Raw genomic sequence first — 13,250 nt, forward strand, 5'->3', positions numbered from 1 at the left:
GACCCCATCCTCCCAGGGGTCCACTTGGAGTTCCCTCCCTGCTCTGTTCGGCCACCCCGGGATATCCGAAGGCTTCCCTACAGGGCGGATCCCAGCAATAACCGCCATGGCCCTGATGTCCTCTCGTCACACGGAGAAAGAATCCCTTCAGCCCTAAGTACAATCCCCAGTGAGTGGCCACTGAGCATCCCATAAACACAAGTTCCTGGCGAAAGAAAGTCAAAGGAGTTTATTACTGTTGCTGTTGATCATTTATGCACATCACAAGCTACACAAAATGCCAACCAAAGAGCAGATGTAGAAAAATAGTAGAATCGTATCGGCACTATCGACTGGTTATTCCTATCATTGTTCTGCAGACAGTGCGCAAGCTGTGCCGGAGGTGGTGATCTTCGTACACAGATGTTGTCACCAGAAGAGAGATACATTGGGAATTCACAGTGGCATCAAGCTGTACATTCAAGTTCTTTTTCTGAGAAAGGGACCATGCGAAAGACCCTGCCTCTCTCCATCGTCTACAATGTAGGAGGTCATGTTTGAAAATCAAAGAAGACGGGGATAAAATAAAATAAATTCTGGAACCCCGTGCTGTCTGATAATGGACTCAAGCCACAGGCTGGCTCTCGGGGTCAGATCTGAGTGTGCAATGCTGGCAGGCACCTACCGCCGTGCCTTTTATTTATTTGATCCTCTACGTGGGTCTGTCAATTTGAAAAGAAGTAAGTGAGACTAGTCATGGGGCAGCCAATGACTGTGGAGGACACACATCTCTCAGGTGTGTGGTGGGTTTTTTTTTTTTTTTTTTTTTTTTTTTGAGACTGCTCTGTAATTGGCCACATTCAGCTCCTCCTTTTGGAACTTTCCTAACTTGACTCTGATCTGGAAAGCGTAGCCCCAAAAATGATTTGAGATCCTGCCTGAGAGGTATGGCTGACATCACTGTGGGCTCTCCCCTGGGCTGGTTTTGCTTCCAGACCCTGAAGGGATGTCCACACCCGATGCCAGGGTGATTGGTTTCAGTGGTACTGGGATGATGATATTCTCAGTGTTTCCCACCTATTCTCTTGATTCATTATTTTATGTATGTGAATATCCTTCTACTTGTGTGTGTATCCAAGCCCCCAACTAGATTATAAATCCTTGAAGGCAGGGTCTTGTGTGATAAATTTCTATGGCCACTCATGCTTCGCATAGAACCAGGCAGAGACTAAAAACACCTTTGAAAAAGGAATGCATTCAAGAGTAAGTTACAGAAATTGGGGAAGGAAGCTAAAATCACAGACTTTCATATTAAGATACATACAGACAAGACAGTAGGTAGAAAAAGTGAGGTGCTCTCTTTTGAAGAAAAATAATAACAATAAAAAACAAGCAAAGACATACACATATGCATAGGTTATTGGATGTACCTGGGTGGTTATTTAACTTTCTCAAATGATAAGCATGAAGCAGGGTATTTTTCCATATGCAATAAGTTTAACCTTGGGCTAAAAGACATTTCAAGATATCTTTTCAGTTCCATGCAATAAAAAGATTCTGAATGACATTTACAGAATTCAAACTTCCATACGTCTTAAAGGGGATATAATATTGTTCTTGGCTGGGTGTCAAGTCCCTGCCTTTTCTTAACTCTCAATGACTATACCTTAAGCAAGGAAACAGCTTTACTCCATACATCATCCAAATATACACTAAACCGAGCCTGAAAAACTCCAGTTCCGTGGCTCCTGGAATCACAGTGGAACATTCGGAATGCTGGAAGCTTAAGCCTGAAGCTTCGTACAAGGTGATCCCCCCGTAAGTCCTCATGTACGAATCCCTTCGAAGCCGTGTAGACCATTTCTCAGTTTATTACAAAGAAAATTCCCTATACTCAAGTTTTTGCCATAAAGTACTCCTAGGTTACCACCCCCTAAGTTTTCAAGCACCTGCTCTACACAGGCACTGTTCCAGACACTGTCTTTTTCCCTTTTTCATCTCTACATCCCCCAACTACCTCTCAAAGTACATTCAAGTCAATTTCACAGTTGAGGAAACTTGTCACTATCCCCATTGGTTTCAGAACACGCCCTGGAGATGTCATGGTTCTTCCCACTTAAACACCTACCAGTATGATCTCTGATCTCAGGAAACTACTTCCCTCTGGCAGACTCAGAAGGTTAGAGGGGAAACATGGACCAAGGTCAAACCCTTCCTGCATCACAATCAGCTACCCTGGAGAAGAACATGTGAGCTTTCAAAAAGGAACTGACCGTCCCAGAAAATACTCACTGTTCCCCAACTCTGTCCCAGGCATTGGGGAGAGCAGCAGGGCACACGGATCACGTACACATGGTTTCTGCTCTCCAGAAACTACACACGAGCATGTGGGAGACCTAGAGGACACTTACAACTTTCTTACAGTGAGAAAGGCCTGGTTCCTGGAACCCTACGAAGACTTGTCTCTGGTGGCAGGACAGGGAGCCAGACTCATCCTGAGCCACAATGTATGGTCCACAAAACATTTAGTACGTGCTCGAAGCCCACGGCACAAGGGACTGATTCCTGGATGGATGTTCCAATGTGGGAGCAGCGGAAAGAGGCAGGAGGTGTACGAGGACACCCTCTAGAGCAGTGTGCAAGGGGAGGCATCGTGGTTGGTGGAAATGGTGTCGGGCTAGCAGGACTCAGAGAGCATTGAGACACAGTGACTGGGGCTTGTAGACGGCCAGCCAGCGGCCAGACCGTGCTTCCTGACCATGTTTCTAAAACCACCTTTGTCATGGAATTAGGTCATCTGCCATCTGGTTGCTGATTACGAAGGTGTCGCTCCTTAGCAATGTGTTATACCAGAAAGCTCACGAGATTGTGGTTGGATGATGAAGACAGGCTGGCATGGATTTGAACAAGACGTGTGACTTTCATGACTTACGAGCTTCTCTAGGTTGGAGGAATCATAGCCCAACAGAGAAAATGGAGGCTTGGGGTCAAACCTTGACTCCTCCTTTGTGGACCTGTGTGACCTTCATCAAGTTACTTGCCTTGTACCCCCATCGTTTGTACGCTGTGTGGCTTTTTTTTTTTTTTTAAGATGTATTTATCTATTTGAAGGTGGGGGGGAAAGAGAGCAGGTCTCTGTGAGTGGGGGGAGGGGCAGAGGGAGAGAGAGAATCGCAACCAGACTCTGTGAGCCAGCAGCCTGATGCGGGACTCGATCTCACCACCCTGAGATCTCGACCTGAGCCACCGTTGAGAGTCTGACTCCTAACCTACTGAGCCACCCAGGCGCCCCTGTTGTGCAGCTTCTAAAGATGAAATGAAAATCTTCCACGCCCAAGACCTCGCCAAACAAAGCCGAGAACTGCGTGCTGTTTCTATACCATTGCTCCTCCTCTGGTTAAAAAAGAAGCAAATGAGAGCTGAGGTTTGTCTCCACAAGCTCTGAATCCATGATGAACCATGAAGGCTTGAGTCTGAGGACCGTTTCAAAGCCAAATAATCATAACCACTTCCATGAAATGGAAACACAAACACATTCTGTACTTTGCAAAGAGCGGGGAGCAACCTGGTTTGGAGATAAACAAAGCAGAACCCAGCAGCATCCACACATTCCCATTTGGTCCAGAACTCCAGTTCTACATACTGGGGACATTCCTCCATGGGGCAGAAGGTCCTGAGGCCCCAGCCTCTAAAATTAAAATTGGGGTACAGAGCGGAGCCCCCGGAAAGGACAGTGTATTTCTAACATTCCACATGAAAAGACGTGGCAGGGATCAGCTTTCCTTGAGAAGGTCTCTGATGGTTTTCTACTGAGACAGCTGTAGCGTCATGGGTAATGCTGAGGTACCATGGACAAAGCCAGAAAAGGTAAAGAAAAAGTAACAGAACTAAAATATATATAAATAAGTAAAGTACAAGGAATGGAGGAAGGGACACAGAAAGACCTGTCAGGTCCCTGCAGCGCATTCCTGTTTTGGGACACAAGATCGGAACCTCTAGCAGAGGCTGGGAGAGCAAAGCTCAAAGCGCCCATCGTCAGACAGAGTCTGGATTAAACAGGTGTTGTTCCTCTGACGAAGCTGAGGTCCCATGGATTTCGTTTCACAACTAACAGTTAAAAATAACACATTAAATGGTATTATCCTTCCAGATCCTTTCAGTGTTTAGGATTATGTGATTTATGTTACGAACTCTTTAGCCCAGGACCAAGCACAAAATAGGTGCTCAATAAAGCGTGGGAAGAATAACCAAATGAAATAAATAAATAAATAAAAATAAAAGGAAACAAAGACATGAGAGTGGTTCAGATCTTGGCATATGGTGCTTGGCTCTATCCATTAAAGACTGACACACGTCCTCCCTAAGGGTGCTGGGACGGATACCTTGTCAGAACAATGTGAGCAAGCACAAATCTTCCTCTATGTGTTATCGCCATGCTTTTTACACAACCTGTACAGCTGTGCACAGCCTCCCTGGTTATTGCTGATGCTCAGAAGGATATTCTATGAAACCCAAACATGTCACAAGGCAAAAGAGAACTGATGATTGCGTTGAGGGGCTTGCAAATACCTAAGAGCAGACTTTCAACTCAATAGACATGTCTTGGAGAGGAGCTACCATCTCACACAAATGAGGGCTCACTGACTACTCTGTCCTGTCCTAGCACTTTTACATGCTTTTATTCATCACAGGACAACCTGGGTCACAGGCTACCATGTCTATTTTGTTTTGTTCCTTCCCATTTGCACACTGTGCTGGAACCCCTAAACCCCAAGCTCTCCTCTGTGGTTCCTTCCGAACCTGACCTTTGCCATCTCACCATGCCTGTGACTTTCGTGCTCCCTTCTGCTCTCATGCATTCTCCATCAGGGTGGGTTTCTGTGTTTCTGTCTGCCTGCTGGCTCTGGCTCTGGGACTGAGCCCCGGCTCATGGCCGGCTGTGTGAGAATATCCGTGTCTGCATGGGGGACTGTAGCTCTGAGCATGATACTTCAACGTGTGAGGGTTGCAGACCACCCAGCTCTCAGCGGAGGACCAGTTTCTCGCCCACATACACAAAATCAAGAGAAGGTAATGCGGTCACCCCAAGGCACCCCTGTAGACATCTCACCCAATGGCTTCCATGCACAGAAAGAAAAATAAATCGTAACAATCAAGCTAACTGCAATGATTTTAACCAAAGGGTCCTTCCCTCTTTATGGCTGTGTATATGATGCTGTTTGCTCCGGCTTTTCTCTGTGAGAAGCCAGAAGAACACGTGTATGGTGTCATTGGAAGTGAGTGAGGGTGGGCACGTGTGGCCCTGGGCTTCCCACCAGATGGAGGGTCGGGTCTGTCCTACAAGCTACCCTGGGAGAAGGATGTGGTCGCAGGGGGTTGCCAGACCACTGCTTCTGAAAGGACACTCCCCTACTGGTGTGAAGGATGGGACTCCCCTCCTGAAAGAGAAGAGAGTCCCGCATGACAGCTGACCCCTCACACCTCTTCCCTGTCGCTCTGGACCCCAGCACGGTCTCCATCCGTCTGTCCAGTGTGCCGGAGGTCTGGCTCTCCCTCCTCAAGCCTCTTATAGTCATTCTGTTCCCTGTCTGGGGTTCCCAGTCACCCACCTTCACCAGGTCAACCCTGACTTGGCCCTGGGCATAGACATCCTGTCTTGCAGAGGCCTCTCCCGACCCCACGCATCTGCAGAGCAGGCTGGGTGTCCCTCCCCTGAGCACACTCTGATCCCTACCCCTGGGTGGTGCCAACCTCCTTCACCCTCCGGTTTGACCAGACTGCGAGCTGCTCAGTCTGACCTGTACATCCCTGGCACAGCAGGCCCTCCATACAGATTGGCTGAGTGAATGAATGAATGAATGAATGAATGAACTTCCTCACCAAAACCCTCCTTCAGCACAAGGCTGCCTCTCCTTTGGGCTCCTGGAGGGCAGGCGTGTGCCTTGGATCCCTGAGCTCCCGCCCAGCATGACGGGAAGTTGCTTGGCAAACACCGGCGGACCACGGGCACCAGCAGGAGCCTCCCCTCTCTCCAGCCGCCGCCCGGGCTCAGAGCGCTCCAGCGCCTTCAACCTGCCATCGAGGTATGAGTTTGACCGCCCAGGGGACATTTGGTTCCCAGCTACTTCTTGGCTGTATTCGGCTTGTGAACAACAGATTCCAGTGTATCTTAGGAGGACCACTTTACTCTAACTACTTCTGAGAAACTGAACATCCATAAAGACAAAAAACAAAAATGATGCTAAGAATGAAAACATACTAGACCATTATCTTGGCAGGCATTTTGTTTATAATTTTTATAATAAATAATATAATGTCCCTGTTTTACATTATATATATTTATGTATGTATATATATATATATATATTAGATATCTATATACTTCATTAGAAAGAGACATAAAAAAGCCTTTTCAAATGAGGCATGACACGCAACACTGGACACTCTTATTTACAGTATAGATACGTACTTTCTACACAAGAGAATAGATGCTCGGAGGCCAGAGAGGGTTTACAAAGACAGCAGATCACCCCTGTAAAAAAAGGGGTGCACCATGCAGCCGGACGTTTATTGCCATGAGTTCTCGCAATGTCCAGACAGCATATTGAAGTTAAAAATGGCATCTGGGTAGTGGGAAAGACGATGGTCATTGGATTCACCCTGGCTCTGGAACCACGTTACACGGTCTTGCGAGTGACCAGGGAATGACACACTTTGCTGATGGGTATCGGAAACACAAAACGAAATGCTCTCATTGGAGGGGCAGGGCTCCTCACGGGCCCTAAAGGAAAACCCGCTACAAACATATGGTCCAGCATGGAGCCTGACCACGCGTCTAGACCAGGAAACACAGCTACGTGGGCTTCTAGTGCAGGAACTGATTCCGCTTCTGTTATCCTGTGGTTATCCCAGTCTCTGTCCGGTGGGAACTTGGAAAAATACACACAGAACTTACTGATCCCATATGGGTGAAGCCTAGGACGTAACGAGAGTTCACAGGAGACCCCCAGGGGAACCCTTGCTCCACTGTCTGCGAGTCTGCCTTCGTGGCTCATTCAAATCTACCCCCACCTTCTTTCATGAGAAACCCACAGGTCTCTGTCCTACGAAGCTGCCTTCCGGGACTGGTTTCTTGTGGTCTGCGTGTGTTTGGCAAAGTCATGCTGTCAACATGGGAGAACTACAATTCTCAGATAAGCCAAGATTTACGGGGTTTTAGGACCATAGCACTAGTGACTGAAGGTCACGGTCCAGGCGCCGGGACCAGGAATCTGGTCTCAGAGGACTTTCTGAAACACATGAGAAGGTGGTTTTGCAGAAACAGGAGCTTCTGCTTCTGGAAGATGGGTCTCCTGTGTTAGCCATCCCTCCTGTCCTGGTCCGCGCCTTCCTTCGTGTGACCAGGTGATTCTCCAGGCTTCCTTTAGGCCAAGAGTGGACTCAGTCTTTGGGACCCCATCAAATATCCTGGCCATTTTCAAAACGTCCCTTAAGTGACTTACCAGTAACAGTTTAAGCTGCGTCCTCAATCGGGCTGACGTCCTCCTCTCTAACTGCATTGTTGTCCTGCTATTTATTGTTGTTATTCTTTTCTTAATCAATGGTGACCTCTCCTAGCCCTTTATTTTCCTAAGGCAAGAAGACATTTCTAGTAAAAGATATCCAGCACCTTCTTCGAGCTCCCCTGAGGTTTCATCCAGCACTCCTCCATTTAGATGTCTGTCCTTCCACAAAGAGGAGAAGCCGCTGGCCATGTTAATGGTTGCGTTTGTATCTGTATTTTTTTTTTTTTGTAATTGCATCAAATGCTAATATAGCATTTCTTTGGAAGAATATCAGCAGGAGCTTCACGCCTGTCTGTCCATCTGTCTCAGTGCCTCCCTCTGTTACCCTTAATCTGAGTCTGTTTTCCCCAATTACAGAGAGAGATGGAAGCATTCACAAAAATAATCTGTGGGCCAGGGCTCTGCAGAGACAGTCTGGAGGGGCAGGTGAGGCAGCGGAGCTCACCGCCTTCCCTCTAGCTGCTTTTCTTCATCACAGACCTGCATTTTCCAAGAACATCGCCTTTCTGCCCCTGTACCTTACGTCACCCCTCCCACTGCTATACATGAACTAGGACTCAAGTCCATAAAGCATTCCTTTGCCCCTGGTGGTGGAACATGGGAGAATGACCGTGTGGACATCACGCTGTCTTGAACAAGTGGCACGTTGGAATCGATTACGGGTTGTATCTACAGGAATATACGCCCCACTTCCGCATGGAGGTTCACCTGAGTTCTGAAATGCTTGTATGCACAGGATTGAATCAGAATGATAAAGCTATGAGCTAGGAACATACCGGGCACATCTAGGGAGACTGGAGCGGACTCGGTGAGCCAGCGGAGGGAGAAAAAGGTGGGCTCACCAACTCCGAGGATTCTGTTTCTTTATTTCGTCATATTTCTCCTAGAAAGCATCTTGAAAGACCCTCCAGGAAGCCGGACAGCTTCGGACAACCTCTTGTCAGGTGACACTACCGTGGACGGGTTCAGCTTTCCCAAATCTCCAAGATGGAAGCACCTGGAACGGCCGGTCCCCACCCCACCCTCCTGGCCTCGGGACCCTGCAGTGGCCAAGGGCTGCGAGGGACGTCTCAGCTAGAGCGTTCAGGGGTCACAAAGCCTCCGCGGGCGGCCCCAGCCACTACTTGAAGTAGCTGAGCCCCGCCACCAGGAAGAACTTCTCCAGGAAGAGCTCGGAGTCCAGCACGGCGATGTGGGCGGCCCGGCCGATCAGAGCGTTGGCAGTGTTGGGCAGAGCGTGGAACACGTTGTGCCGGACTAGGGTGCAGTCCTTGGCGTCCACCAGGGGACGCAGAAGGTTGTCGATCATCTCCGCGTACACCGGCCCTGGGGGAGGGAGGAGCAGGTGACCTGGGGCAGAAGGGGGCCGCGGGACCCCAAGGAAACCAGGAGAGCCCGGGGTGTGCGGCACGGACAGTCCCGTGTGCCCTTGTAGGCACTGGCCAGCTCACAGAGTGTGTTTTTATAAATCAGAAACTCGGGAAAAACAATAATAATAATTATTATTATTGTTATATTATAATTATTATATAATATATTATATAACATAATATTAATACTATTAATATATAATATTATATTATATATAATTAATATAACACAATAATTATTATATTAATAATTATAATATATAATAATTATTATATTAATAATATATTATATTATATATAATATTATAATAATAAATATTATTATTATTATGTCTTACCTGTGTGTCTGTCTTTGAGGGCAGTTTTACACATTTCAATCCTGGCTGAATGAAACGGCACGTAGCGATCTTGGGGAGAAGCCACCAGCACAACGTTTTTGAAATACTGCAGACCTGCAAGGAGCCAAGAGCGTGCCTGTTGCCGGGTCCCCCCAAGACCCCCCACGCTGTGCACACACGGAGCACAGAGAGGGGGAAGGCGGGAAGACCCCCCGGCCGAGACACTATGGGCCCAGCCCTGCAGCGTCTGGTCTCAGAGAGCAGGGGCTGCTGTGTTCTCCTTGGCCATGGAAGCTGAAGAGACACGGGCAAGCGCTTCTCTACAGAGGTAGGGAGCAGCACCCAGGGGACAAAGGGGGCTTTCTGGGGGAGCAGCTCTAAGAAGCCCATAAGGAATGAAAAGAGGACTCTGCTCCTCCTTCTCCACAATGGGGACAGCTCCTGACTGCAGGACACCTCCTGTCCCCGCTGGACGACCGCGGCCTGCAGCTGGAGACAGAGGGGCTGTACGGCACGGCGTGTTCCTGCGTCCTCAGACCCAGCCCAGTCCTGCAGACAGAACCTGCAGAGGGCTCCCCAGGCCCTCTCCCTGCAGGGCCCTCAGCCTGTGCCCCTGCACCGCGGTGGGACCTCCAGCCTCCCAAGACCACCTGCGGGGGTCCAGCCTGCCTCTGAGACAGGGCCATGAAGACCAGCCCCTCGCCCTATTCTGCGGGGTCACCCCAGCTCCCAAGATCTCTGTGGTGACCACACTGCTCTCCAGCTTCCACTTCTCCTTGTGGGGGGATCCTGAAAGCTCAACTTTGCCCAGAGACACACTGGGTAAGGACTTGCCCGAGGTCTCACATTCAGAGAGGGGCTGAGATGTCAGGGGGTGGTGTTCACCAGGTGATGGAGGGGGTGACGTGGGACAGAGGCTTGACACTCAGACCACCGCTGTGCTCTGCTCGTCCCCACGACACAGGCAGGGTCTCCAACACCTGTGTGCACTTCCCATCACAGTGGGGTGAAGGTGTGACTTCATCCCTGCCCAGGAAGGACCCCTGCCTCCCCCCATACTGTTAACTTAAGTGGCCAGGGCTCAGCTGCTCTTTATGTGGGTGGGTCTGTATCTGGGGAGGAGCCGTGAGTAGGCACATAGACCTGGGAAGTGTGATGAGGGCATCGAAATCTTATCGGAAAGCAGAGGCCACAGTGCGTGTGTGGAGATGACCTCGATGCCCACCTTGGGGCATCTGAGACGCCCTTCTTGGGAGCGGCTGAGTTCGTGAGTAGGTGGAGGCCTCCTTTGTTTGCTAAAGATTCTGTGCACGCAGTACCTCCTGACTCTACCCTTCCCTGTGTGCATCGGAGCAAGAGGGGAGTGTTTGGGTCTCCGGGCTGGACCTCCAGCTTACACCGTGACCGCAGCAGCATGCCCTGGAGGAAGGCACGCACCTGTTTTCTGGCTTAGTTGGTAGAGGAAACATTTGCGCAGATCAGCGTTATCCCTGAAGGTCAGCTGCAGAAGGGACCCGGATTTCTTTAATTTCTGCATGAGCCACAGGCCTAGAAGGACCAAAATGAAACAGAACAAAAATCAATAATGAAACCTAAAGAGAGTAAAAATGACTGGGGAGATTGCATGGAGCAGTGGGTGTGGTGCAAAAATATTGAATACTGTTATGCTGAAAAACAATCAATCAATCAATCAATCAAATAACTGGGGGGAGATCAACGTGGAACTGTGATTTTTAGCCAATTTTAAAATAAGAGAGTAGTAGGGGCTTGGGCAAACTTTGGGGAAGTCCGAGGAAAACTCTAACGTGTTTGTGGCAGGGATATAAAATCATCCTGCTAAATGATAAGCGACGGGGGTCCTGAGGATGACACTTCGTGCCCTTCGACCCCTTTGACCCCCTCCCACACATCTGAAGAAGCCGCCCAAACAGCCGTACGATGAGTGCCCCTTGCAGGTGCTCGTAGCACACAGAACCCGAAGCACCTTCCACTTCACAGTCCGTCCCTGACCCTGGTGAAGCCAGCACCGATGCTGCCGGGCGTTGCACTCCCACGACAAAATGAGTGTGACAAAAGTGCAAGGAAGTGAATATGATGCGGTTCTTTTCGTCGTGTTGCGTGTGTTTACACGCAGACATGATTATAAATACGAAAAGGTTAGATGTGGTTTCAGTCACGCGTCTGTCCGACGGTGGCGTCCCTGGTTCGTGAGGCAGAGAGAAGGCACAGGGACGCCCTTCCACGCGCTGCGGTTAACGCCTCAGTTAACGTCCTTCAAATAAGATCAAGGCCGATGAACAGACCTGACCCGCTCCGTGGGGAAGGCAAGCAGCCCAGTGTCCCTCAGTGTCCCCCAGCAGTGCAGGAGGCTGGGAGACGGGCGGGGAGTGGGAGCGTACTGGGGTGGCCCAGAGGCCACCTAATGGGTTGTGGGCAATCGGGGACCGTGGAAGGAGTATGTTAGGAGTATGATTTAAGAGACTAGTTGTGATTACACAAGACCCGACACCCTCCTTGGGCTGCTATCTGCCAGCCATGGGGCTCCCACAGACACTAGCACGTCACGGGAGACCCTCCATCATCAGGCTTTGGCTGAGAGTTTCATGGTCACCTCCTGTCCCTCTAGCTCAGCCTGTATTCCTGCCACGAAGAGCCACCTGTCGCCTGCTTCCATGTTATCATACACACTATTTTCTGCTGCACAAAAAGCTTGTCCCACCGTTCATTGCCTTGGAGATTCTGCTCATTGTCCAAGATGCATTGAGCCTTGCTCCTTTACTCTCCACGGTGTCCCTAACCTGCTAGAGGAAACTTGGAGAGCCTCAAGGCTGCGGGCCGTGTCGTTCCATTCCGGCAAGAAGTGTAGATTCTGGCTATGGTTGGCCTCTCGTATGTTTTAGTCAACTTCCTTCCTTCTCCTGCTTCATCCTCAACAATCCTGACACACACACACACACACACCCAATATCCATATTTTAGACATGCATATGCACACGTATACATAGAGATCAGAAATGTATCCATACATATACACAAGCAGACATACAGACACACATTAGCTCTATTTTAAAAATAAAGAAACTAAGGGACTCATTTGTGGCTCAGTTGCTAAGCACCTGCCTTTGGCTCAGGTCATGAACCCGGGTCCTGGGATCAAGCCCTGCATCGGGCTCCCTGCGCGGTGGAAAGACTACTTCTCTTTCTCGCAGTCCCCCTTCTTGTGTTCCCTCTCTCCTGTGTTTCTCTCTGTCATATAAATAAATAAAATCCTTGGGGAAAGAAAAAAAACTTAAAAAAACTAAGGAAACTAAGTCACAGAGAGATGAAAATGTCTTGGCCAAAATCGTCCCCAAGTGTCTAGGTCAGAACTCAGCCACAGGCTTGCAGCGGCAGCGACGTGGTTCCGAGCCCTTTGCTACAGGCTGAGCGGAGGAGCCCCCCGGAAGCAGGAAGTGGAGGGCCTCCCCGGACACTGAATCTGCCGGGCCCTGGGGCCCGCACCTCCGGCCTCCAGGCTGTGGTCTGTAAGTCATGCAGTCCGTGGTGATTCGTTACAGCAGCCCGAGCAGACTGAGACACCCCTGCTCCCCACTCCCCACTCCCATGCCCGCTCGATCCTGTCCAGCCAGGAGCCCAGGGCATCACCTTTCTGTTTGCAGACGAGATCTTGGAGCCACCAGATTCCGTCCCGAAGAGCCTCCCCTGGGCTTTCATCTTCCCCCTGCCCCGAGTGGACGGTGAGGAGGGACGGGCTCGGCGGAGTCTCACCTGCTCACCTGTACTAACCAGCGTGCTGTTGTTGTACAGGGTCCCCAGGTGAGGCCCAGACAGCGACAGGAACGTGTGGAGTTTGTTGAGGTAATACCGGAAGCGCGGCCGCGTGAGGACCGACCGGATGATGATGTTGCCCAGGGAGTGGCCGATGAAGCTGTGGGACAGACCCGCACATGAGTGTGGCCGCGGTGGGCCAGCTGCTGTGCTGGGGTGTGAGGGAGCCC

The 13,250-nt window shown here is 49.9% G+C and overlaps 1 protein-coding gene across 1 annotated transcript in view; it reads right to left on the reverse strand.

Moving 5' to 3' along the window:
- Positions 1 to 212: 212 nt before the first annotated feature.
- Positions 213 to 13,250, reverse strand: part of FAM135B (family with sequence similarity 135 member B) — a 275,652-nt gene continuing 262,614 nt past the window's right edge. The window contains exons 17-20 of the mRNA XM_004743599.2: positions 13,029 to 13,180; positions 10,690 to 10,800; positions 9,253 to 9,366; positions 213 to 8,870 (exon numbers count right to left, since the gene is read on the reverse strand). Of these exons, the coding sequence (XP_004743656.1) occupies positions 8,665 to 8,870; positions 9,253 to 9,366; positions 10,690 to 10,800; positions 13,029 to 13,180 (583 nt within the window). The 3' untranslated portion in view covers positions 213 to 8,664. The remainder of the gene's footprint in view (positions 8,871 to 9,252; positions 9,367 to 10,689; positions 10,801 to 13,028; positions 13,181 to 13,250) is intronic.

This window comes from Mustela putorius, unplaced genomic scaffold (assembly GCF_011764305.1).
Source record: "Mustela putorius furo isolate JIRA1106 unplaced genomic scaffold, ASM1176430v1.1 tig00000228_pilon_pilon_pilon, whole genome shotgun sequence".
Taxonomy (NCBI): domain Eukaryota; kingdom Metazoa; phylum Chordata; class Mammalia; order Carnivora; family Mustelidae; genus Mustela; species Mustela putorius.